The 26240-nt window shown below is 45.5% G+C and overlaps 1 protein-coding gene across 3 annotated transcripts in view; it reads right to left on the bottom strand.

The window, feature by feature from the left end:
• The window catches only part of ZNF800 (zinc finger protein 800), a 126958-nt gene that overhangs the window by 78043 nt on the left and 22675 nt on the right, over positions 1 to 26240 (bottom strand). For all 3 annotated transcript variants that reach the window (XM_069229652.1, XM_069229653.1, XM_069229651.1), the window contains exons 2-3: positions 8995 to 9093; positions 8713 to 8827 (exon numbers count right to left, since the gene is read on the bottom strand). In XM_069229652.1, the coding sequence (XP_069085753.1) occupies positions 8713 to 8827; positions 8995 to 9048 (169 nt within the window). In that variant the 5' untranslated portion in view covers positions 9049 to 9093. The remainder of the gene's footprint in view (positions 1 to 8712; positions 8828 to 8994; positions 9094 to 26240) is intronic.

A 26240-nucleotide genomic window follows, 5' to 3' on the forward strand; every position in this document is an offset into this window, starting at 1 on the left:
TCCTCAGAGCCACCTCTTACAATACAAGTTGATTGTGCTCCATTTTGGGTGCAGCCGAGGGGGAGTAGGGGGGTACAGAGCTCCCAGTGATGGTCTTCTTGGACTTTGAGAAAGCTTTCAATATTCTCTGGTGGCCATACTCGCCGCTAGTCCTGGAGGCCATGGGGATGAGACTAGAATTCATAGGCTGCGTTAAGTTGTTTTCCACTGAACCACGGGCCAGGGTGCAGATGAACGGCAGATCAGACGTCCATTCCATGTTGACAGGGGTACACAACAGAATTGCTCTATCTCACCCATAATATTTGCATTGCCTACGGAGTCCTTGGCTGCCTTGCTATAGGAGAAAGGTACTGACTGGGGAGTGGCAGTGGCAACAGACTGGCACATGGCCTCGTTATATGAGGATGAAGTCCTGGTCTACCTGTGAGACTACACAAGAATACTGCTGGCCCTCTTTGACTTCCAAGACTAATTAGGTGACATGATGGGCCTCCGGTCAACTGAGGGAAGCCCTGTATTTTCCCCTTGCGTAAGGCAAATTTGTGGACATTGGAATAGAGGCCTGATTGCTTGCCCCGATGCCTCAAAAAATTCAATACCTTGGGGGTGAAATATACAACACTGACAGAGATCTCCAGATTGTCAATCGTAGTAGAACACTATGGTCGCTTTTTTTTTTGGGTGGTGATGCCAGTGGTCCCAACCACAGCGTTCTCTGGCGATCTTCGTGGATTACTCTCCTCGGAGCTCTTAAGCGTGTGTCCTATTGGATGCTCCAGAGGCTGCTGACTGAAGGGGGCCTGGGAGGGCCCGAGCTTTACTTTGTGGTGGCACAGCTACAGAGGCCCATGCGCTGGTTAGAGAGTGACGCAATGGGAGAGTAGGTTAATTTGGGAAGAGTTGAGTGGCATGGGGATTTTGGACTGGCTACTGACACCTGACACCCCCCTCCTCCCCACTGGCATGAACAGATTGGCACGCATGGTCAAACTCTGCTGGAATACATACATCCGGGCCGAGTCCATGCCTTACCCCCCCACAAATACCGCTTTGGAGCATGGGTTGGATGAGGGCCCTGCAGGGGGGGGAGCAAGGCTTGGCATCCTGGCAGGAGGTGGGTTTGTCCTGCATAGGTGACCAATACCTTGATGGTGGCCTGCACTTCTTTGAGGACTTACAGGAGGTCTATGGTCTGGGAGCTGGGTAATTTCTGACTTGCAAAGCACTTCTGGGGATCAGGGATACTTGTGCGGTGGGGCGGGAGCCTCCGACATTGCATCACAGGCTGCAGTACACTCTAACACATGGTTTGGGTCACACGGCTATCATAACGCTAGGTACAGCATTGCAGGCTGTGGATGCAGACCACGCATTACATAGAAAGTCCTGCTGGAACGCATGCCTGTGGAACAGTACTGACGCCTAATTAGCGGGGTGGCACTTGAACAGGTGACGTAGTCTCTCGTAATGCTCGTGTAAAGTACACCCACTTAAATTACTTGCATCACACCTATCTCACATCGCACCGCCTCACCTGGATTTTCCAGGTGTGGAGCCAGAATGTCCCCAATGTGGCCACCAGGATAAGACCTTTCTACATATGGTATGGGAGTGCTCCACTTTAGCGCAGATATGGGTTCAAGAGATGGAACATCTCTCAGAAGTGATCGATGTGCAACTGTCGCCTGACCCACTTCTCTGCTTGCTGGGCATCACCAAGTGAATGAAATGTACACTACCTGCAATTGGTGGATCTGGCAGTAACCCTCTTCAAGCGATTGACTAATGTCCTGGAAGGCAGCACAGCCACCATCGGTCGGTTGCTGGCTCTGGGTGGTACAAAAATGGGTGGTAGCAGAGGTTGGCGTCATGGCTCATAACCTGCAGATGCGGTGTGGTGGGGGTGTTGCTACACTTTAGGATACCTATATGCTTATATTACAGGACAAGCTAAACACTTCAGCCTGACCACTGATCTAGTTTGTGGCCCCACAGCTACCATGAGGGTGGCCTACTGAGAGGTGTACCAAAGAGACTCCCGGGAGCCTGAACTCACTACACCCTAAATGTAATATGCACCCTTTCGACTAGATGGTTGAGGGGTGCTAACCTCTATGCTGAAGGTATGCCAATGCCTCTGCGTTTCCTTTCTTTGTATATTATTATATTGATCATGCTGTTGTACCTCTGCTGCCGCCACTGGAATCCCCAATTGTTTGTTTAGTCAACAGTTTTAGGTTGTACCTTCCACATATTGTATTACTGATTTCTGTATATACGGTATCAACATGCAGAATGTATTGACCTTGCTTACCTCATCTGTTACAAGACTGAAACAAATGATATACATATGCACCACGTTCTTCTCATTATTGCATGTTATCATGAGAAATAATGTATCTACTGCTACTCTACGTGCTAAGTACTGACACAAATCAATGTCTTGTTGGTTACTGCAATGATACCAAAATGCCAATAAAGAAATATTTAAAAAAGAAAAAAAAAAAAAAAGAAGATACACCACCACCACCACAACCGACACAAACCATAGGCTGACCACCTGAAACCTCCTCTCCACCCATGACACCACTTCCACCAGGAAACCAATCCACCTGGAAGTCCGGACAGATCTTTGCCCACACCACATCTTCAATCTCGGAAACCAAAGGAATAGACCCGAAACTCACCTCCCTGCTCAACACCTCCATCACCGCTGCGAAATTTCCGGATGCCTGGAAAAACACCAAAGTCAGACCACTACTCAAGAAACCCTTTGCAGACCCCAGCTTACTCAAAAACTACTGGTCAATCTCCCTGCTCCCCTTGCTAGTGAAAATACTGAAAAAGATCAACAAGCAACTCACAACGTATCTGGAACAGAATCAGCTACTTGACACCTCCCAATCCGGCTTCTGCAGCAATCACAGCAGTGAGACCGCCCAAGATTGCAGCCACGGATAACATCTGATCCTTCCTTGACCAAGGAAAAACAGTAGCTTTGATCCTTCTCGACCTCTCAGCAGCCTTCAACACCGTATCCCACCACACAGTGATCAAAAGACTCCACCACATCGGCATCCAAGGGAAAGCGCTCAGATGGGTCACCTCCTTCCTCATTGGAAGAGCACAGAGGATCCACTCCCCCACTTTCACCTCTGAACCCAAAGAGATCAACTGCGGTGTCCCCAAAGGATCATCCCTCAGCCCCATGCTTTTCAACACATATTTGACCCCACGACCAACATCATCAGATATCATGGTCTCAACAATCTCCCGTGCATATGACATCCAGTTTATCCTCTCTCTCTCGCTAACAACCAACGTCACCAAAACCACATTACACAGATGCGTGACAGGCATCTCCGACTGGATAAAGGACAAATGCCTGTCCATTAAAGCAGACAAGACTAAGTTCTGATCTTAGACAACAGCAGCAACACTTGGAACGACTCCTGGTGGCCCTCAGACATAGGACCTACACCCTTCGAAAACACAAGAAACCTTTGAATCACCATTGACAATAACCTCATCATGAAATCACCGATCAACACAGTCACCTCTGCCTGCTACACAAAATCTTCAAGTGGCTACCCCTGCACACAAGATGGACGACGACACAGGCCTTCATCACCAGCCAACTAGACTATGGAACCGCCCTCTACATAGGAGTTGCCGCACACCTCCTACAAAGACTTCAGAACATACAGAACGCTGCAGCCAGGCTCATCCTCGATCTTCCCCAGCAAAGACACGTCACACCCCACCTCATGCGATTCCTTTGACTCCCCATACATTAAAGATGACAATTTAAGTTACTGACCCACACACACAAGGCTCTACACAACCAAGGACCCAACTACATTAACCCCCGTCTGAAATTTCACCAACCGCAGAGAAGACTACGCACTGTTCCCCATCACTTGCCCACACTGCTCTCATCCATCGAAGCAGAAGTTGATCCTTCACTCCACATTGCAGCAAAGACCTGGAAAAGCCTCACCACGCACCTCCATAGCAACACCTGGCATCCGGAATTTCATAGGGCACTCCAGACCTGGCTGTTCGAAAGTCCCGCAAACGCCTGCAAGTGACTGGACACCTTATCGGGTGATTAGATTTTCTTTATAAATACTGATTCATTGATTGAACAATATCATATCTTTCATATGAAGGAGCAAGACACCAAGGATTAAGTGGTTTGTGGAAAGAGTGCTGGTGTAACCATGTTTTACAGGGAATAAAATACCCTCTTCTGTATGTTAAAAGGATACTGCAAGTCACTTCTGTCCATTACAAAAGTCCATTAAAATGATTCCGTCAAAATTTATGTAATCTGGTGGACTGCTTTGTGGAGAGCTACCAACGTCCACAGACAAACATTATGCATGCAACCAGTTGTCCCTGTGATATAGTCAATTTCTTTGCAAAAGTAAAATCTACTCTTTCCTCTCTTCTGTCAAAGATATGCACCCATCTGCAGCCATTCCATATTTCACCTGAGCCAGTCTGATCACATCAATGGGGGACACAACAAATGAACATTCCCCAAAAACCAGAGTGCAACTGAGCAGTCCACCTTAGTATAACACCGACTATGGGCTCAGGGATGTGGAATTCCTATCGCCCGACGCCCGGGACATCTTGTTTGGGGTCAAGGGCAACAAGTTTTTATGTTTACTTTGTCCTTGGGACAAGTAGGCCCAACCCTCTGCAGCACAAACCCTTTGGCTGCCTGTTTACAGAGAGTGGAACTCTCTGCAGTTGAGTTAATGTGTTTCCAAAAGTTAATGCTGTTCGAACTTGTATTTATGGTTCATTATTTGAAAGTCTTCATTATTAGGGTGAGTGCTGTAAATAAATGTTTTAAGGTCACACTTCACTACTGACATTGGTTCCAGTACAAAAAAAAAAAAACGTGTATACACATGTTTGAAAAGTTTAGGCTATCAGGCTAAGTTTAATGCTCCCAGAATGCTCTCTGATTAGATGCAAATGAAGTGTCATTTAGTAAAATGTGTTGCTAGTATTTCCCAAAAAAAATTCTAATGGAAAATCAGTAACCATTTTCAACACGATTATGGGAAGCATCAAAATAAACAAACACTGACAAAGCCAACTGATCTGACATATTTTTATAAGTCTTTTAGTTTCATCAATGCGTGTCTTGTTTTGACATGGCTTTTGTAACACTTTATTGTTGTGGGAGCTACCAGGCCCTCAACATTGTAACAAACACTGGCAAACCCCCCCTCCCCCCAAAAAAATGTTTTTGAACTCTAAAAGCACACGTTGCCACCAGTGGCATAACAAAGGCCACGCAGCACCCCCTCCAGGGAGCCCCTTCAGCACAGCACCTGCCCTGAGTGAGTCTGGAGAGGGGGCTCCTCCATGTTCTTTGCAAAGGGGCACCCTCCAGTTTCGTTACGTCACTGATTGCCACTGTAGTTCCTGATACTGAACAAAACTACTTTGTGTGCCAATATGCTCCTTGTGGAAGAGCAGAATGCGATCACTCACAGTAAAGCCAGCCGAAAGAGAGAGAAATAGAAGTTTAATTAAAACAAAATGTCTTTGTTAACACCAGACCTAATTAGGGACCAAGACCCACATGTAGGTAGCTTTTTGCATGTCGCAAACAGCGACTTTCGCTGTTTGCGACATGCAAAAAGCACACTGCGATGCACAAACCCAGTTTTGCGATTCAGTAACCTGGTTACCGAATCGCAAAACGGGTTTGCGACTCGCAATTAGTAAGGGGTGTTCCCTTCCTAATTGCGACTCGCAGTGCAATGTAGGATTGTTTTGTGACCGCGAACGCGGGCGCAAACCAATCGCAGTTTGCACCCATTTCAAATGGGTGCTAACACTTTCGCAAAAGGGAAGGGATCCCCATGGGACCCCTTCCCCATTGTGAATGTCACTGTAAACATTTTTTCAGAGCAGGCAGTGGTCCTGTGGACCACTGCCTGCTCTGAAAAAATGAAACGAAAACGTTTCATTTTTGTTATGCATCTCATTTTCCTTTAAGGAAAACGGGCTGCATTACAAAAAAAATAACTGCTTTATTGAAAAGCAGTCACAGACATGGTGGTCTGCTGTCTCCAGCAGGCCACCATCCCTGTGAGGGCCGCCATTCGCGAGGGGGTCGCAAATTGCGACCCACCTCATGATTATTCATGAGGTGGGCATTTGCGAAGCCCTTGCGAATCACAGATGGTGTCAGGGACACCATCCTACATTCGGATTTGCGACTCGCAATTTGTAGGCCACAAATCTGAACCTACCTACATGTGGCCCCAAATTCTTAAAGAAAGTCACAAAAGTGCACCCTAGGGTATATGTTGTACCCTATAAAATATTTGTGAACTGTATTTTAGCATGGGTAAATACGATGTGTAGATTTGCTCATGTAAAAATCTATTGAGCATTTGCAAGTTCATTTTCCCTCCAGCCACTTTCTTCCCAACCCTGGAACAAGTTCTAATTCTGCCATTGTCAGGAGTAAATGTCCAACCTTTCTTATTATGGGAAAATATTAGAGAGAAGCTGGTAAAAATCTTTAAAACATGCAGGTTAGTAGGTTTGCAGACTCAAAGGCATTCCAGCCCTAGAACTATTGCTTACTGCTTCCTCCAGCCCCAGTATGCAGATCTGCAGAAAGGTGGCAAAATAAGGAAATTGTTACAGTAGGGATTGAAACTGCAAGTATTTAAGCCCTACTATGGTAGTAGCCCTGACATAATCAGAGAGGCTATTATCAGAGCACTTACATAATGAGATTGCTGCCATAATTTGTCGCCACACTACATGGCACCAAAGGGACAAGTAGATCTTTTTACAGGACAAGTAGATTTGAGAAGCAACCTGTCCACTGGACAAGTAGATATTTTAATAAATTCCACACCCCTGGGGCTCAATGGTAAACTACTTTCTAGTACAGAAGTCGCCAACCTTTTCTATAATAAGAGCCATTTATATTCAATGAAAATCATCCTGAGCTACTAATATTAGCATTTCAGGAGTGATCACATAAGACAAGATTACAGTGGTGGCCACTATACGCAAACTGTGATCGCCCCAGTGCAAAAGGCAGGGTTGCCAGCAGTAATGTAAAACAGGGTTTGTCAATCTGAAATGTCCTTGCGCGGGTAATTCATAACAGCCATAGCTTCAAAGTCCCAGAAACTAGAATAATAATAATGCTAATAAGTCTGCAAAAGGCCACATGATATTAGTCGCATATCAGCATTTGAACACGACCTGTGTTTTCTGAAAATACACACATTGTTTAGAACATAAAGTCTGAATTTTGATCTACATATATATTACTTCAGCCAAGCAAAAGCTTCTAATTTTGTAGACTGAGTTAGGAACAGGAGAGCTACTTAGAGGTGGCAAGAGAGCTACCAGTACCTCAAAAGCTACACATTGGAGAAGCCTGGTCTAGTGCTTAGGCTTAAAGAGCTACTAGAGAGTTTATGGTTAGGTCTCTGATCCAGAAGGTGCAGGGACAGTCTTGTATTAATATCTACTGTATTTTCTCTAAGCAAGTTGTAAACCATCTCGACTTTATTGCATGGTATTTTCAGAGTCACACTGCTTCAGAATTTCTAACCCCACACCATTTCCTGAAGTAAGCTATTACTGCGCAACCTCCCTCGCCTGAGAGAATCAAGTGCTAAAGGGGCATATTTGCTCATTCAGTTGACGTGGAACAGTACTGTGGCCCCAGGACACTAGTGATAAACGACAATTACCTCAACAGTTACTGTCTAGTAACCCCAGACTATCCCATGAACCCCACAAAGAAATGCCCACTCTCACCCACCTCCATAATCCACCAGGCTAATGTGTAAAGATATACTAGAATTGTTTCTTTACTGCGATGAACAAGGGGGCTCAGGCATGGAAAATGTCTGGAGGAAATCTAACTGGTAGTGTGTGCCAAAGAAATTTAACAAAAACAAAGAAACCCAAAGTATTTCAGATTACATAACATGGGGGCTCTTTCTGGTGTGAACGTTACATTGTGCTTTCAATAACCTGATAATATATTGCACCCGTTTAAATCAAATTCCACGAAGCAACCAAGTAGGTCAACGTCCCTTTTCGTCAACTAAATGTTTCTGAGTAATCATTTAATTTGAATGATCAAGTTTCACAATGAATAGAATTTTACAAAAGTCATCCTTGGTACAACTGCACAAGTGAATATCAACAGCCATGTATGGGCACAAAGGAAAATATTGTAATGGTTACTTCTACAACCACTGGAATGTTGTTAAGACAGAAGAGAATATTTGATAAAACAATGTTATATTTAGAATCTAGCTGCCAAGTTTATTCAAAAAGGGCATTTGCCTTAAATAGTACAGAATGGTACTACTACTCATCAAGGAATGCCAAGTTCTGTGTTAAGGTAAGAATTTATAAATAGGAATTGTGATGAATTAGCTACATACAATCTGTAGATTCTAACATTGTACTTAGTCTTAATTCATATAAAACCATGGAGGGGGTAGCGATTTGCTACCTATAGTTATTCATTACACAACATACTTGCAGAATTCAACCCAAAAAAAATGCAAACAAACTAGGGCAGGCCACTACAATACAACTTTACTTTTTGGGCATGAAATTAGTTATGTAAGAAAGCAAATAAACAACTTTGTTCTTGCAAAGGCATTTTCGGTGGGGGGGAGAACATACCCTGTTCACAGCAGCCATGATGATGGTGGTCAGTCTGAAAACATTTGTCCCTCAAAGGAATTTTCTGTGTGCCAGGTCTAATTTCTTCCACCTCTGGCTCATTCTGACCGTTTTGCTGATAAAATAAAGTTACATACAATAACCAATTAAGACTAAACAAACTTAAGGTGCAACTCGAACTTTACAACTCGATGCCCCATTTACCAATCACAAAAGATGAAATGGACGTAGTCTGGAGGATAAAGGCAACATACAAAATTATTTTAAAATATTTCCAAGTACCTGATTGCGCAAAAAGTGTTTCTTTTTACGAAGATTACTGCATGTTTTGTCCATAATTATGTCGACAAAACAGCACTATTAACAGTGCTCCGAAGAATTCTGGAAGAAAGAAAAACATCATTACCATCAGGGCGTGACATTTTCTTCAGAACTGAATTACTGCATAAAAATGACAAAGCAATGTATGAAAGTTCTCAAATATAATTAACCTGGGACTAGAGCGTGGATGACTGACCACCTAAAACTTTGGTTCGCAGTCTGTTCTTTTGCACAACACTAGTGTTTGTAATTTACAAACTGAAGTCATCTTATGAATTTGTAAAATTAACCCTTGAATCAAGTGTTTGCAAAGGTATGTTTAATAACTGCCAAACAGTTAAAAAAAGAAAAAAAAAAAAAAACACACACACACTAAACAACCGTTTGCCCTAGATAAAGTAAATTAACAGTTAAAATAACTCTTATCGGGAAATGGACGGAATATTCTCCGAGTGGGCCACGAGCCTTCACTTCCACAGATGCAATTTATCCATGATAGAAAAGAGTGAAGCCATAGTTCAGGTGCCTGATCTAAATGAGAGGGGGAAAATGTGGATTAAGTTCCTGATCTGTAAACTGCCAAGCAAAGGCACTTGGGTACATGGAGGGAGGCGGCGGGGGGGGGGGGGGGGGGGGGGGGGAGGTGTTGGGGAAATGCACACAATACACACTCCTGGTTGGACACCACAGGTTTTGCCACTCCAGGCTTCTTCAGGTTGGAAGGTGAGGGACCTCACAGGGACTGGGATAGTCCTCCATTATCCTCATTCTACTTTGGGGAGGTTGATTGTTTAATCAAGCATTGAAAATTGTTCTTGTCCGTTTGCACCGAAACTTAAAGAATATCAACTTGTTGAACTGTTTACTTATACCACAAACTGCAAATATGCATTTGCCAGCAGCCCTTAAAGCTTCTCTCCATTGGCTTTTCTTGGTAAGAAAAGACATTAAATGAATCCATGGACTAAAGACTAGAACTATAATACTCCCAGTTATGGTGTTGGCATAATTTTAATAATCCATGCCTTTATTTAATGCAACACATGTTTTGCTAGGAGTATTATGCGTTCTATTCTATTCATGTATGCTTCTACCCATCATGGCTCTGAATGGTTGGTAGAGATGGGAAGCTTTCAGCAACATGCTGCGGAGTGGCATTTCAAGTGATACTGCTGTAGCCAGTCATGCCTTTTAAACCAAAAATTCGAAATTTGAGACTAAAGGTAATAGTGCTTGGGAAATTGAAGTCGTGTCCCAGGTGCTCTGAAGCATCAGATTGGCTCTGTCCTCGATAGGCATGCTAAAGATAAAGTATGCAACAATTTCGCTAAATTAAGAAGTGTATCTAAATACAAAATTACACCTACTTTAAGAAAACAAGGTCAAGGGGGAGATATTGTGGGTCTGGTAACCTCATTAAGTTGCTCAACTTGTGGATCCAGTGGTAATATCGATTTCTAAGCCCAGCATGCGTATTAAATACAAACCACAAAATGGAGGTGCATACAAGAGCAACAGATACACAAACATATTAAGGTAGGTTAGGGACGATATATATATATATTATATTAGGGCTCGTTGAACATCTAATAATACGATTAAACACTGTCCAAACAATTTTAAATGTATTTTATCTGGACAGAAAAAGTACCTAGCAACGCCATGAATGCTGGAGGTTTTTTTAACACTAGGAAAAATGTACCTTTGTTGGGTTTTACAGCCTTGGATTGGGCGCATGAATTTTGCAGCAACGTTGTCTCAAGGTGGTTGAAGGTGGTTTGCAAAGAGGGGTTTCTTTGGCTTCAGATAGCTTGGTGGGTCATTTTATCTTGAAAATAAAGTTGTCAGGCTAAAAGAGAATACACTGGGATTTATGCAGAATCACTCCCAGTGTTTTCTTTTGTGGATGGGAAGTGTATTGTGGATTGATAACTTCACAGAACATGGGATAAGGGAAGCTGTGGTGCACTTGGCAAGATGAAACTAATCTCAGTAGCCAGTCGCGGTTCTACAGAAGCTTTCTCATTTTAAGGATGGATGTTGATAGAGGACAGCCCTGTTCAATATTAACACACGGAAAATGTTGATAAACTTACAGCTCTCATACATACAAGCAATAGTTCACTGCCCCTTGAAACTGTTCAGCAGGTCTTTCTCCGAGAAACCCCCATGCATACTGAAGAATGCTAGCTTTGGGCAAAATATAATGGGTCGTGGCCCCTCAAGGTTCTTGGCTTCTAGCAAATCATACAGTCATGATTTAAATAAACAATAAATATTACATCAATAGTTTCAAGATTCTTCTAAGGGACAGGCAAGTCCTTCCATAGAAGCAGTTTTAGTCTTGCAAGAACTTTGACAAATGAGTTACTTACCTTCTGTAACAGCCCTTTCTGGTGGCTCATCTAACTTCAGATTCCTCCCTTTTTGAGTTGCAGTAGGTGCAAGACTGATCTGGAAAGCCTCTGCAGGACTTTGAGTGACATAAGGTACAGCTGTCTGTTTCCATCATGACTCCAATCCACTGCTGAACAGGACAACACTAAGCCACGGGTAGGCGCCACTCCAGAACAGCGACACCAATCGTTTATTTTTTCCATTCCCTAAGACACGAGGCGTTATTGAAAAGGCATAGTTTGTCCCAGCAATGTGTCAGAATATAGGATCTCACTACTCCCAAAAGACCACTCTACCAGAAAAGGTAATTAGGACAAGTCCTATTGGCATCTAGCAGCCACCCCTGGAGATCATGAGGCAGCTCAGGTATACTGGTATTATCCCAAGATGTTTCCCGAATTGTGCCCACTGCAAATGCAGATAAATAGGAAGGACCCGCATGTGGATCGAAGTATGGGGTACTAGCCAGCTGCAAAATACTAATAGAGCAAGAAGCCTAAGAACCATAAAGCAGCTTTCACCCCCAAAAAATAGAGATCACAGAGTCAGTGAGTAAAAGGCAAGGGGGGGGAAGGGGGGGGGGGGGGGGGAAGAGGGGAGAAACACTCCTGTCCATAGCTGAGCCATCTCCTATGCTGCTGCCCAGTTCTACATAGTGCACGTTGCAAACTCCTGAGACCAATTTTCCTACAACATGGGGTACGAACTTTCATGGAGGCTCAAAACCTCTTATTTAATTGCACACTGCGCCAGAAATGGATAGGTTTGAGAAAATGTATGTGTCAGGCACAGTCGTTATTAAAGGAGAAACTGTGGGAAGTGGTGCCTGCGCCACTGGCTTGCGCTTAAAATGCATTAAGCAAATCCTGAGCTGTACAGTTAGTAAAATGCATTAATTTTCTATAAAATTTACAACAAACTAAAAATATATTTGCACTAGTAAAATTATTCTCGCTTAGATTTTAATTACACCTGTTTTTGTTTTTAATTTGTGGTCTGTTCACCGTATTTTATTATTTATTTATTTTGCCATGGGAACATACAAACATGAATGACAAATTAGTCCTAAGCATTTTCTACTTTGCTGTTAAAATCCATCAAGTGCATAGATACTTATTCACAAAACGCGAATCATTATTGGACCACTGAAGCGATCACTAGTCGACACTGTCTGAAGTGAAAAAAGTATCAGCAAAAAGAAATAAGTAGTTCAAAAACAAGTAACAAAGTGGAAACACACAGAGGAAGGGGAGGCACTCCGGCATTCGAGCGGATAAGGACAGAACTATCTTGATCCACAACTACCCACATACATATCAGCAATCACATCCCCATATTAATTAGAAGATTCTTCAGCATGCTCCTTCGCCGTTGCAAGCCCAGACTGTCCTCTTCTGAAGCCATGACGACAAGGGCACCCAGTGATCGGAGGGGCACAACCCAGCTGGCATTAAATTCCCAGTACAGGTTAAGTTGCTCCTGACAATATGCAGCATTCTCAACCAATCAACCTTACGTAGAGAGCTACCTCGAACCAATCTCAAGGCCAACCTGCGCTTTGCCAGAAGAAGCAACATGCCAACTAGTTTCCACTTCTCGCACAGGACATTCTTCACATAACCTAAGAGTGCATTCATTGGAGTACGTGGGACTGCGTCACCCGCCATGGCGTCAATAGCATCAAACAACTCTTGCCTGTAGCTCCACACCCCATAGCATCCCCAGGCAGAGTGCAGGAAATATGCATCCCTTAGCCCTCAGCTCGGCAGGAGTCAGAACGTAGCCCCATGCGGTGTAGTCGTTCCAGAGTATAATACACAATGTGCAAGAAATTAAAATGTATCAGATGCAGGCAATAGTAAGGGAAAGGGCACAGATATGCGAGCAGCAGTATTGCCAGTTGTCATCCGATACTGTGAAACCCAAGTCACGGTCCTATAAAAGCACAAGTGCTAGCCGAGGCCACATGGGGCCGCCCCCCGCATGGCAGTGTATAGCCTAGTGATGAGCCGGTGCAGTGTCCGAGCGCCAAGAAGGCGCTCTGCGCAGACAGGAGCTCTCCACTCAGTGCGCAGCACGTAATTGTAGATAGTTAAGTCTATATAAACGTACGATAGAGGACGCACAGCGCCTCCTCCGAGGCAATGAATTGCCCCCCAGGGTGCACCAAGCACATAGTGCTCAGGTTCATCCTCTGGTGACGCGTACGCACCCGTTTCAGACGTCAAGGGCACCATCGGTTGATCCAGCAGCGGCATTGTCAGTGCAAACAACATGTCTGCCCTCGCCCTACGCCTGAGCCCCTGCCACACCCCCACTGTGCAAGCCACCTTGTTTACTGCATTACGAGGGTAGCTAAGGTCTGTATATATGGCTCTCAGACTGCCAGGCCACACCAAGTCATGTTTTAGTGCTGTGTAGGGTATATGCTGCGTGGGATGTACTCAGAAATGCGCAAATTGCTCCTGAGCGTAGTAGTAGTATAACTCCATATTAGGTGCAGCAAGACCACCCTGCTGAAAGGGCAGTGTTAGTAGTCAGACTCCCAAGTAGCAGACTGGCTCCTCTGCCCAACACCGGGGGAACTCAGAAGCGGGTGGCGTGGTCGCATCAGAAAGTGGTAACAATCGATTTGGCCCAATTTATAGTGATTTCAGAGATACCCCAGAAACAAATGAATTTGCCTATTAAGGGATCAAGATTGGTCTGTGGATCACTAATGTATACCGTGACATCATCTGAGTACATGGACACTAATATCGGCCACGGTCTGAAGACGAGCACCCCATGGTGATGTTGCCTGAGGTGTGGCACCAGTGGCTCTATTACAACCGTAAATAGAAGCGGCAAAAGAGGGCAGCCCTGCCTACTACCCATCGAAAATGGGAAATCATTAGAGATGGACCAGTTAATGTGCAGCCAGGCCAAGTACAACAGTCCGATAAGTACTGGTACAACAGTCTCATCAGTCGGATGAATTTGGGACTGAGGCCCAAGCAGGCCAAAAGCATAAAGAGGAAGGCCCATTCTAAGCAATCAAACGTCTTTGTGGTATTCAAGAACACTGCTGCTGCAGCTCTTGGGAATCAATGGATTGTGCCACAGCAAATAAGTGCGAAGAACGAGCCTGGAATGGTCAGGTAGGACAATAGTCTGCAGCAGTGGCAACAACCTAGAGGCAATCAGTTTTATTAACAACAAAGGTTCAGTAGGAGTCGCACTGTTTTGGGTTCTTACCAGTCTTGAGCACCGTTACTATCATCGCTTCCCGTAATAATAGAGGGAGAATTTCACTCTCAACTGATTCTGCATATACCTCAAGGAGATGCGGTGCAATTAGGTCTGCATATTCCTTATAAAAAGCCACTGTTAGCCTGTCCAGGCCAGGTGCTTTATTCCCCGGAAGGCCCGGATAATATCACCCTCAGAGAAGGGGGGAGTCCAAGAAATGACTGTGGAAATCTTCTAGCCAGAGAAGACTGAGCATATCAAAATAATCTGTATATATTTCCTCGCTAAGCAAATGGGTGAAAGAGTACAATATGAGTAATAGTTCATGGTTTGTTGCACTGCCACTGGCCCCACCTGGAGGCCTGTTAGTTCCTCCTCCAATTCCACTATATACTCACTGGCCCATGGCCTACGCAAAAGGCTGGCAAGTGTTCTACCAGCTCTATTTCCCTCGCCCATAGTGTCTCTCCTGCGCATCACGTCCCAAGTAGCACAACTTGCGTTTGGCCACCTCATCAAACTGATCCAATTTAACTCTGGTTTCCGCCAACCATGCGATGTCCCCCGTATTGCAGTAAGTCTTTTTGATATTGCTAAGTGGACGCTCCAGGCTGGCTAATTCCTGGCGCAGCGCACACAGTATCCTATGCTGCTTTGCCAGGCACACCCCTCTTATAACCACCTTAAAAGCCTTCCATAAAGTGCCCGGGACTGCACTGACCCTTTATTACCAGTGAAGTAACTGGCTATGGCCTATCGTATCTCATTACGAAAAACCTGATCTCGCAGGGCTCTCGATGGCAGCCGCCAAGTAAATGCCCACTGGGCCCCATTAGGAATGCACATCTCCAACAGAACCGGAGAGTGATCAGCGAGAATGCAGGGGCAATGAGTCACCACCCATGACTACGTAGCTGCATCTCTGGAGCGACTCGTCACAGAGATTCTCATTATGCTAATGAGGCTACTGGATTTGAGCAGCAGAATCGCATGGATTATGGGTACCGAGTAAAATTCCACACCTTGTGACACCTCTGGGCCTAATCCAGGTTTTCCGGCTAACTAGCAGCACCTCATCTCTGAACCAAATGATTGTTGCAACCGGGCACATGACAAGAATGTCTCCTCAGGGTAGTAGTGGTCAGTCAGGTCTCATCCCATTCTCTCAGTTACCAAAGTCTCAAATGTGCAAAGACAACAGAGGCAGAATACAGTTTATTAACGGTTTATTGAAATAACTGCATATTATATAAAATAGGATGTATAGCAATAACTAGGATGGTAAAACAGAATAAAAGCAAGCATGTGACTAAAAGAGTGAAACACAAAAACAGTCTTACCATACTGTCAAAATAGGAGTTGTCTATAATCCTCCTGCCTACTCTATGTGCGAGCACAGCATAGTAAGCCTAATCCGCCCTTCAGGTTTCCCCTGGGAGTACATCATCCCTCATACCCGAATAAAGAAGCCTGTAGTCTAGAGGGACACCCTCCCCCTGTAGATCAGAGGCTTGGCCGTCTAAGCAAGCAGCTGCGGTGAACCAATCAGTATACAGTCGTGGTCATCTGGCTGGAATCGCCCTCTAACGTGTTTAGGACAAAAGGGTGCTTTTTTTTTCTAATAATAAAAAAGCTGACATTGTAAGAAATGGCCCCACGTATGAGTGCCTGTTTTTCTATGAATGTTGGAAACACAGCATACCATGTTTGTCAGCAACCCTATCTGACCGTAGCCTTGGAGAAAGCAGAAAGTGCCTACTAAGAACGTAATGCTTTCCTAAGCAAAAGGACAATGAGATAGAGATAAATAAAATAGCACCGCAAATGTGGCTACTGCTAGAAAAATAAAGCAATGCTGAATAAATGTATCTAGGTTGAAGTGCACAGCTGCAGGCCTGGTTAACTAAAATAACATGTATAAAATATGGCTAAAATAGTTCTACAACAGACCCACATATCTATCCGAGACCAGCTGTTGTGTGCGGTATTAATGCAAGTGCCCTCCTTGACTCCTGGTTGTCTCACTACCCACAAGTCCACCAGATCATTGCCCACTACTATTGAATTTAGTACTCGTGTAGCAGCCGGACTGGGGGGAGGAGGAGTGGGGACGACCCAGGCTGCCACGGTCATAGGCGGAGTCCAGCGCCAAACACCTGCCCTCCACCCCCAAAGGGTGCCCAGCCTCAGTGTGCCCCCCAGTCTCCAGACCTCCATAATGAAGTCGGGGCTGTCCACATTCGGTCTACATATGGACAGTAACCAGACTAGGCGGTCACAGGGCACCCCCACAAGCATAACGTAGCGACATGCTGGGTAGCGCAAGGCTACTCTTGGACGCCAGCGGAGCCCCTAGAGAATTAGTACAGCAATGTCGCGTGCATAACAGGAGTAGCTCCCCAATCCACCCCATGTGCAGCCGCTTTTCAGTATGCACCATGAGGTGTGTTTCTTGTAACATGCATAAATCAATGTTGTATCATTGTAAGTAGGCAGACCTGTTGTACCTTACGCACACCATTCAAGTCACTTACATTCCATGACAAACACTTCAATGCTTTGGTTGCCTTATGAGGCAACACAGTAACATTCATGGGGAAAGTTTAAATAATGCATTAGAGTCCTGTGCAAGTGTAGTGCTAGGGTGTCAGGGGGACATCAAGAAGGAAAAGGTAGCAAAAGCCACAAGGACAGCAAACATCAAACCAACATTTAACAACCCTCCCACTTCCCACGTCGACCCCCCAACCAGGTCAGAGACTGACTCAGCCCTCCCAAAGTACAACCCAACAAGCCTCCCATGAACAGGGATGGAACATTCTCCAGTGTACTCATCCCTGAGGCAGAGGAAAGGCCCTTGTTCCTCTCTCTCTACTAGAGGACGAGTGGTCAGGAAGTCAGTTAGGTGCCCACCAGACCGGCTAGGATGGCCCGCGAAACATGTTCCATGCACTCAGGCTGGGCTCACAGCCAGGGCGATATTCCACGAGCAGATCAGCCCTTGACACCGAGGCGGTCAGCGCCACACTGAGATTCAACAGTTTTTTTTAGGAAGTGATTTCGCAAATTTTGTAGCTGCCTAGTGGTCCGTGAAGAAGTGGAGCTTCCCGCCATGTCTGATTCGCAGCTTTGTCGGGTATATCAGCGAATACAAGGCATCCGTCCAGAGCAACAGTCGTTTCACTGGAATTAAGTCTCTGCACGACACCTGTACTTCAGGAGTATACTTCAGGAATATAGCGAGCATGTTGTTCTAATAGGTGACAGGGCTCCGCTCTCTGGCCAGATGGACGTAATTTCGATCCCTGTAATTGAGCAAATTAGAGATTATGGGCCGCGCTGGAGCCCCAGGAGGTGGACGAGGCCCTAGCGAGCGGTGCATCCTCTCCACCACCAGAACAGAGGACAAAGCTCCTGGGAAGAGTGAGCGCAGCATGTCCTCCACATAGACCTCCGTATGGCTCATGGCAGAGTACTCAGGCACCACAAGGATCCATTTCTCCAAGAGTGGGCCTCCAAGTCATCATTCTTATTTCAAATTACTTCAAGGACTTTATCCATTTGCAGGAGACGCTCATCTGATTCGTGCCGTTCATCCTCCAGATCCAAAGCGTGACGTTCCAGTTGCTCCAGCCTGGTGTCATGGTCGTCCACCCTGTCCTTACAACGATCCATCAATGCCCGCAAGGCTTTTTTTAAATCCAGAAACATTTCTTTTATTGACCCGGAAGCCCATTCGTTGCCTGCGGGCTGCTCCCCAGGGGTGTCATCGCCCCCATCCGTCCAGATGCCCCAGCCTTCCTCCAGGCGTCAAACGTTAATTTCAACTGTTTATGTTCCGATTTCCCCATGCTGTCGGCGCTGATAACAGCAGGGGCCTAGTCATCAGCACTCGATAACCAGTACAAAATCAGTTGCCGGCTCAGTCTCGTGCGAAGGCCTGCAGGACTGCAGCACTCTCAGCCGCTGAGTCCCCCACAGCCCGGTAATGCAAATGTTTGCAGTTCACCGCTCGCCCACCAGCCCACACGCAGTAGAATACCCTGCTCCTTTGCCTGCCCAGATACTCTGTCCTCCAAAGTCCGACCAGGCCTCGCCCCTTCTAAGGTAGCACTCACCCAGGCCACAGCCCACCTCACCAGGGCAAGCCTCTAAGAACATCAAGGGTAGCCGCTCCACGTCCTCACACACCACACCTGGGGACATCACTTGTGCCAGGCCTCCAATACCGATAACAGCACAGCACAATCCGCCAGGCCTGCACACCCTTACGTCATCTCAGCTTCCTTCGTACCTCCGGATTCAGGAAGGTCCTGAAGGCCTGGCTCACAGCCTTCAACAGCGTCTCCTTGTTCACACCAGGCAAGCCAGGCAGGGCAGTGAAGGTCCCCCTGCTGAATGTCCCAAGCCTGGAACACAGGAGCGGACCCAATCAGTGCCGTATTTCCGAGTCGTGCTCGTGTCTCACGTGGTCCCCGCAGTGCAAGCAGCCCACTCAGCTGCCTAGCTCCTCCGTCTCACCTCCAGTGCTGGTAGTCTTCACACCTCGCACCCGACTGTGCTATTGAGGTAATCGGGGTTGAAGCCAGCCTTCACTGCCCCATGAGATTTCTCTGGCCCTGGGAGGAAGAACAAGCCCTGTCTCCGCCAGTCTCCCCCAGGGCACGTTAACTTCTCCTGTGCAGCCTCCAGGAAAGATCTACAGCCTGGCACTACACTTTACAGCCAGGTCCGTCAGTCTCATCTCCCCCCTCCACCCCCCAAAATTGGCACCAGCACCACAGCAGGCTCTGGGCTGCCCCAGCGGTGCCAACTAACAAGTATAATCTGCTTGCAGCTAATTTAGCAGAGCCTCAAGGCAGTGCAGCGGTTTTGCCGAAGGGCCGAGCCACACCCTGCAACGTTTTAGTTAATTATGGAAATTGGCTGCACATTTTTACTTGTAATAGTTTTAAGTAAGCACACAAATTCTTTCACTCCTGCCCCTTGCACAGTTCTCTTGGATTCGTTGTTCAGAACAGCTGCAGCAAAATAGTTGAGATTCACTGTGCACAAGGAGGCCTGCCTCACAGTTCTTTGGTAAAGGATATTGTGTCCTAAAGCTAGGGTTGTCAGAAGTACTACAGTTGTCAGAGGTGCTACACCCAGCACCCCCCCGCCACACCCACACCTACACCTAGAAATCACGCACACAACCTCGGCTTCATCTTGGATTCATTGCTCACCATGACCCGCCAAGTCAACTCTGTTGCATCATCCTGTTTCCACATACTCCGACTTCTCTGGATGATCTTCAAATGGATCCCAAATGACTGCTGGTCACCAGCAGACTCAACTATGGCAATGCCTTCTACGCCAGGACCACCCAGAAGAACCTGAAGAAATTACAGCACATCCAAAACACCTCCCCCAGACTCATCCTGGACGTCCCCAGTGGCCAACACATCACAAGACACCTAAGAGACCTCCACTGGCTCCCCGTCGAGAAAAGTATCAAATTCAAACTTCTCATCCATGCATACAAGGTTCTCCACAAACGCAAAAAACAGCCATCATTCTGAATTACTGTGGGAGAGATGTAGGGGAGCTATTCTTGATAACTGGTAGCATGTTTGCAATTGTATATCGAGCCTTAGCTGAGGTAATGAATCTGCGTCCAGAGCCAAAATCAATACAGATCCAGCACCACTGGAGCCAGTAACAGCACTGATGAAGGATTAGCAGTGAGGCCTGCGGTACAGGCGGAGATGTACCGCAGTCACTTAATCTGAGGCAGGTCAGCATAAGTAAAGCCCTCATTGGGTCCATGCTGTCAGAAGGGGGGTCATATGGTATGACTACCTGCAGTCTCAACTTGCAGATGAGTCAGGTGGCCTGGGGTATTAGGGACGCATTAGGTGCAGATTCGGCATAGGGTCTGCGAGGGAAGATTGAGTAAGCCTCAGTTTTTGGAACGTAAAGTGTGAGACCCATCTCGAAGATCAGGAGCATCTGGAAATTTAAGATACGTGCGGTTTTATTCTTATGTTTCCTTCTATTTTTGGACTCTTACCTTGTCTTCACCTTAACTGATGAGTGATCTGGAGCAACTAAACTGGATTGGACTCTGTCCCCATTTTTTTATGCACACATGTAACATTTAGCTTCCAACTCCCAGATGGATTTAGAAAGCATTAGGAAGGATTTGTTATATAGAGTTACAACCTGGTGCTGGGTTTGCAATCCAGATCTGCTTCAAGCAGCCTTGTCATGGTTGGATACTAGTCATCTTCTGAAGTGGCATACCTGCCAAACAAAAAATACACTTGAAGTACCAAAAGGTGTTTGGTAAACTACTAGAATCAATAGGAAAGCTCTGTGCTTTGGGACATGGAGATAGTGGGGGTTGCTTGGGGGGGGGGGGTGCAGAAAAGGGGACACTGATGTCAGTGCTCTGGGGTCACACCTGCATGCATCTGTGTCGTCATGTCCAAAGGTGCAATGGAGTTCTGACGCAGGCCAATGGCTTCTACCCGTCGGCATTGAAGAGCTCCTGCATATGCTCTCCAGATTTTCTCTGGCATCTGGGTAGATTCACCAGATAAGGAATCTGTGATTGTAAGTATCCCTCATTGATAGTACTTTTAGTTTACAAGGGGGTTGAACCCCAAATATCCCTGAAAGGCTACACAAAAAAAAATAAAAAATAAAAAATAAAAAAAAAACAGCCCCTCCCAGAAAAGCTAGGAATATGTTTTATAAAGAAAACGTTACCACATAAGCATCTGTCCGTAGCATGTGTTACTGTAGGTTCACATGTTCTGCAAACTCCTGCCATCTAATACTGGGCTGAGACACTACAACGTGTTCTTCCTTCGTAACACAGTTTACCCAACGTTAGCCTGTTGTCGGGCTAGTATGCATGCACAGTAATGCTTTGTAAAAGCATGTAATGTTGACTAGGTAGCTGCTTGGTAGATGCCGCCCCCCCCCCGACGTGTCGTGCAACCCAGGTGGTGCAATGAGTACACTTTTCGTTTTGGCATAACAGATTTGATACACCTTGCAATGCCTGCACTCGAAATAGGGTGATCTCTGCAGAATTTTGCAGTAGTAGTTTTACAGAACGACTTAGACCATCAACATAAACAACGAGTGCCCGCTTGATTTCTAAGTTGCGCAAAGCCTTTTGCGCTACAGAATCAACTTGTGGAAAGAACTTGGGAAGCTTGGTTAATGTGACAAGGTAACATCTTAAGTAGGATTTTAGGATTAGTCCTCAGGAGTACACTGTTATTTTGTATCTAAATGAATGGCTTTTCAATAGTAAATGGTCTTAACTTGCTACTCTCAGTCAAGCTATGGCTATGAGAAAAAACACCCTTCAGAAAATAAGGTTGCATGAATGAAGGGCTTCAAAAGGCCGCCCGTAAGCCACATGATGATCAGATTAAGGTGTCACGACAGCGGTGGATACGCCATTAATACCTTTACCACTGAAATTCTGATGGTAAGTGTTCCCTGCTTTGAACGCATGCTGCTATAGCAGCGAAGTGGAGGCGTATACAAGTATATGCAAGATATGACTTCTATGGGTGTAGAAGATAAATTATAACTTAAACCTTGGCTTTGAAGGAGTGTAGGTTGTTAGAGGTGCAGTAATGGACAAATATCTTTGCCCTTGGCTGCATAACATGCAAGTGTGGTGAGCCTATGTGTCTCACACAATATGTTCAGACACTCCTCAGAGCAAAGTAGCTAGCCAAACTCTAGGCCCTCAGGTGTCAGATCACTAGGTTGAGCTGCCTGGGGTCTGAGGGCCTGATCTAGCCGTACTGTTGTGTGAGAAAAGCCAGCCAGATCAGTAGCTTCTCGTGTGAACCTGTCTGCCCCAAGTTGGTGTCACCTGCCTCAATTTCCTCACTAAGTATGGTATGAATGGGAAAAGCAGAATAGTGCAGGCAAGTATTTCTAACCAGTTCATCCATAGTGCATTATCCATGGTCTGTGGGTGTGGCTTCTTGAGGTTGGGCTAGGGAATTTTGCATTTCCCCAGGTTAAGATGTAGATTGCTGCGGTTTCCCACCACTGAAAGCACCTTGTGGAGGACTTGTGGGTAGAAATCACACTCATTGTCTTATTGATACATCCTAATTAGCAGGTCCACAAAGTCAATGTACACACACATTAGGTGGTTCACTAGAAGATGGGTTTTGTTATGGACTATCCAGTGCTAAATCCTTTGCGCTAATGGAGAGGGAGAGGGAGAGACTGCCTTCACTGTATTTCTAATACATGGCGGTCACGTAGTCAGTTTTTATTAGGCCAGTCTATCTGGCATCTGATTTAGAGGGGGTAGTTCGAAGAAGCTTTACACTTCTTTTCTACCCAAGGCATGAACACCTTAGTCATAACGGGGTCTTTAAAATTCTGAGGGGCTGATTTGAGCATGGGCAGGAATTAGTGCGTTTGGTATTGGAGCAGGTCTCCACCAAATAGTCATCCTCTTCCCTTTAGGAAATGCATGTTATCTTTAGGAGGACAGTCTGCTCTCTGAAAGACAGCATAGTACACACTGGTATCCGGTGGCAGGGGTGTGGAATTTATTAAAATATCTACTTGTCCAGGGGACAGGTTACTTCTCAAATCTACTGGTCCTGTAAAAAGATCTACTTGTCCCTTTGGTGCCATGTAGTGTGGCGACAAATTATGGCAGCAATCTCATTATGTAAGAGCTCTGATAATAGCCTCTCTGATTATGCCAGGGCTACTACCATAGTAGGGCTTGAATACTTGCAGTTTCAATCCCTACTGTAGCAATTTCCTTATTTTGCCACCTTTCTGCAGATCTGCATACTGGGGCTGGAGGAAGCAGTAAGCAATAGTTCCAGGGCTGGAATGCCTTTGAGTCTGCAAACCTACTAACCTGCATGTTTTAAAGATTTTCACCAGCTTCTCTCTAATATTTTCCCATAATAAGAAAGGTTGGACATTTACTCCCGACAATGGCAGAATTAGAACTTCTTCCAGGGTTGGGAAGAAAGTGGCTGGAGGGAAAATGAACTTGCAAATGCTCAATAGATTTTCACATGAGCAAATCTACACATCGTATTAACCCATGCTAAAATACAGTTCACAAATATTTTATAGGGGTACGACATATACCATGGGTGCACTTTTGTGACTTTCTTTAAGAATTTGGGGCCACATGTAGTTAGGTTCAGATTTGCGACCCGCAAATTGCGAGTCAGAGCGACTCGCAATTTGCAAGTCGCAAATCTGAATGTAGGATGGTGTCCCTGGCACCATCTGTGATTCGCAAGGGCTTCGCAAATGCCCACCTCATGAATAATCATGAGGTGGGCCGCAATTTGCGACCCCCTTGCGAATGGCGGCCCTCACGGGGATGGTGGCCTGCTGGAGACAGCAGACCACCATGTCTGTGACTGCTTTTGAATAAAGCATTTTTTTTTGTTTTTTTGTAATGCAGCCCGTTTTCCTTAAAAGGAAAACGAGCTGCATTACAAAAATGAAACGTTTCCGTTTCATTTTTTCAGAGCAGGCAGTGGTCCGCAGGTTACCGAATCGCAAAACTGGCCAAAGTCGCTGTTTGCGACATGCAAAAAGCTACCTACATGTGGGTCTTGGTCCCTAATTAGGTCTGGTGTTAACAAAGACATTTTGTTTTAATTAAACTTCTATTTCTCTCTCTTTCGGCTGGCTTTACTGTGAGTGATCGCATTCTGCTCTTCCACAAGGAGCATATTGGCACACAAAGTAGTTTTGTTCAGTATCAGGAACTACAGTGGCAATCAGTGACGTAACGAAACTGGAGGGTGCCCCTTTGCAAAGAACATGGAGGAGCCCCCTCTCCAGACTCACTCAGGGCAGGTGCTGTGCTGAAGGGGCTCCCTGGAGGGGGTGCTGCGTGGCCTTTGTTATGCCACTGGTGGCAACGTGTGCTTTTAGAGTTCAAAAACATTTTTTTGGGGGGGGGGGGGTTTGCCAGTGTTTGTTACAATGTTGAGGGCCTGGTAGCTCCCACAACAATAAAGTGTTACAAAAGCCATGTCAAAACAAGACCTGCATTGATGAAACTAAAAGCCTTATAAAAATATGTCAGATCAGTTGGCTTTGTCAGTGTTTGTTTATTTTGATGCTTCCCATAATCGTGTTGAAAATGGTTACTGATTTTCCATTAGAAATTTTTTTGGGAAATACTAGCAACACATTTTACTAAATGACACTTCATTTGCATCTAATCAGAGAGCATTCTGGGAGCATTATACTTAGCCTCATAGCCTAAACTTTTCAAACATGTGAATACACGTTTTTTTTTTTGTACTGGAACCAAGGTCAGTAGTGAAGTGTGACCTTAAAACATTTATTTACAGCACTCACCCTAATAATGAAGGCTTTCAAATAATGAACCATAAATACAAGTTCGAACAGCATTATCTTTTAGAAACACATTACCTCAACTACAGAGAGTTCCACTCTCTGTAAACAGGCAGCCAAAGGGTTTGTGCTGCAGAGGGTTGGGCCTACTTGTCCCAAGGACAAAGTAAACATAAAAACTTGTTGCCCTTGACCCCAAACAAGATGTCCGGGCGTCGGGCGATGGGAATGGCTTTGCAGGGTAAGGGTGTATATCTAGGCCATCTGTATGGTATGGTCGACACTGTAGTTGTCCCAAAGGTCATCCCCATTCTATGACCCAGCACAATAGTCATAGGGTTCTCAGGGTTCTCACGGGATGCTTGGGTCAGAAAATGAATAGACTGTCCTCTGATAAGATTCTGCTTGAGTTGCTGGTGAATATGGCTGTGGACTAGGAGCAGGAGGAGATGATGAATGCCTGGTTATTGAAGGCTGGGGAAGAGGGCGTGTTGCTTTGTCCTTATTCCTCTTAGGCACTAGGTATCTTGGTGAATCGAAGGCTAGCTCTTCCTCAAAAGTTAGCCTATTTCTTGAGCACTGGTGCAACAGGGCTGATGACTTTCCTGGGAGTGATTTAGCAGAAATCTTGTCAGTTTCTGGGTGCATTAGCAGTCTCTTGTCTGGTATTGCGTTTTTCAGCCCCTTTCCCCAGGATATCTTCCGATATAAGCATCAAAGGAGCCCTTGTGTAAACTTAGTGCAGCTCTGAGACACTTTTGGGGTTGATTTCAGTTTTAAACAGATGGTTTGTTGTCCTTCAGGCGAGAAGTGTTGAGGTGAACAGGAATGGAGGAATGTCACTGCAACACCCTATGCCAGGACCTTGTTCCGTACTCAAGGACAGAATCTCAGGACTCTGTGACAGGCAGCAGGAATCCCAGAGGCTAGTTTCTTCCTCTTAGATGCCCAACAGATCCTGTTCACCAAAGATGTTGTCATCTCCTACGAGAACTATTGCATCATTTATGAGTGAGTCTAGGGTCTTTCTCAAGTCTTTGCACTGAAAGGCGAACACAACTCACAGGAAAACATTTTGCGGTCAGCAAGAGGCTATGGTTGCAAATGTCGTGCTGGTGAGCCCAGATAATTCGTGTTGTACCATAGACAAAATTGGAAGGGTGTGCATTTCATCACCTCCTTACTACCTGCATTCTCAGTTG

Source organism: Pleurodeles waltl, chromosome 4_1 (assembly GCF_031143425.1).
Source record: "Pleurodeles waltl isolate 20211129_DDA chromosome 4_1, aPleWal1.hap1.20221129, whole genome shotgun sequence".
Classification (NCBI taxonomy): domain Eukaryota; kingdom Metazoa; phylum Chordata; class Amphibia; order Caudata; family Salamandridae; genus Pleurodeles; species Pleurodeles waltl.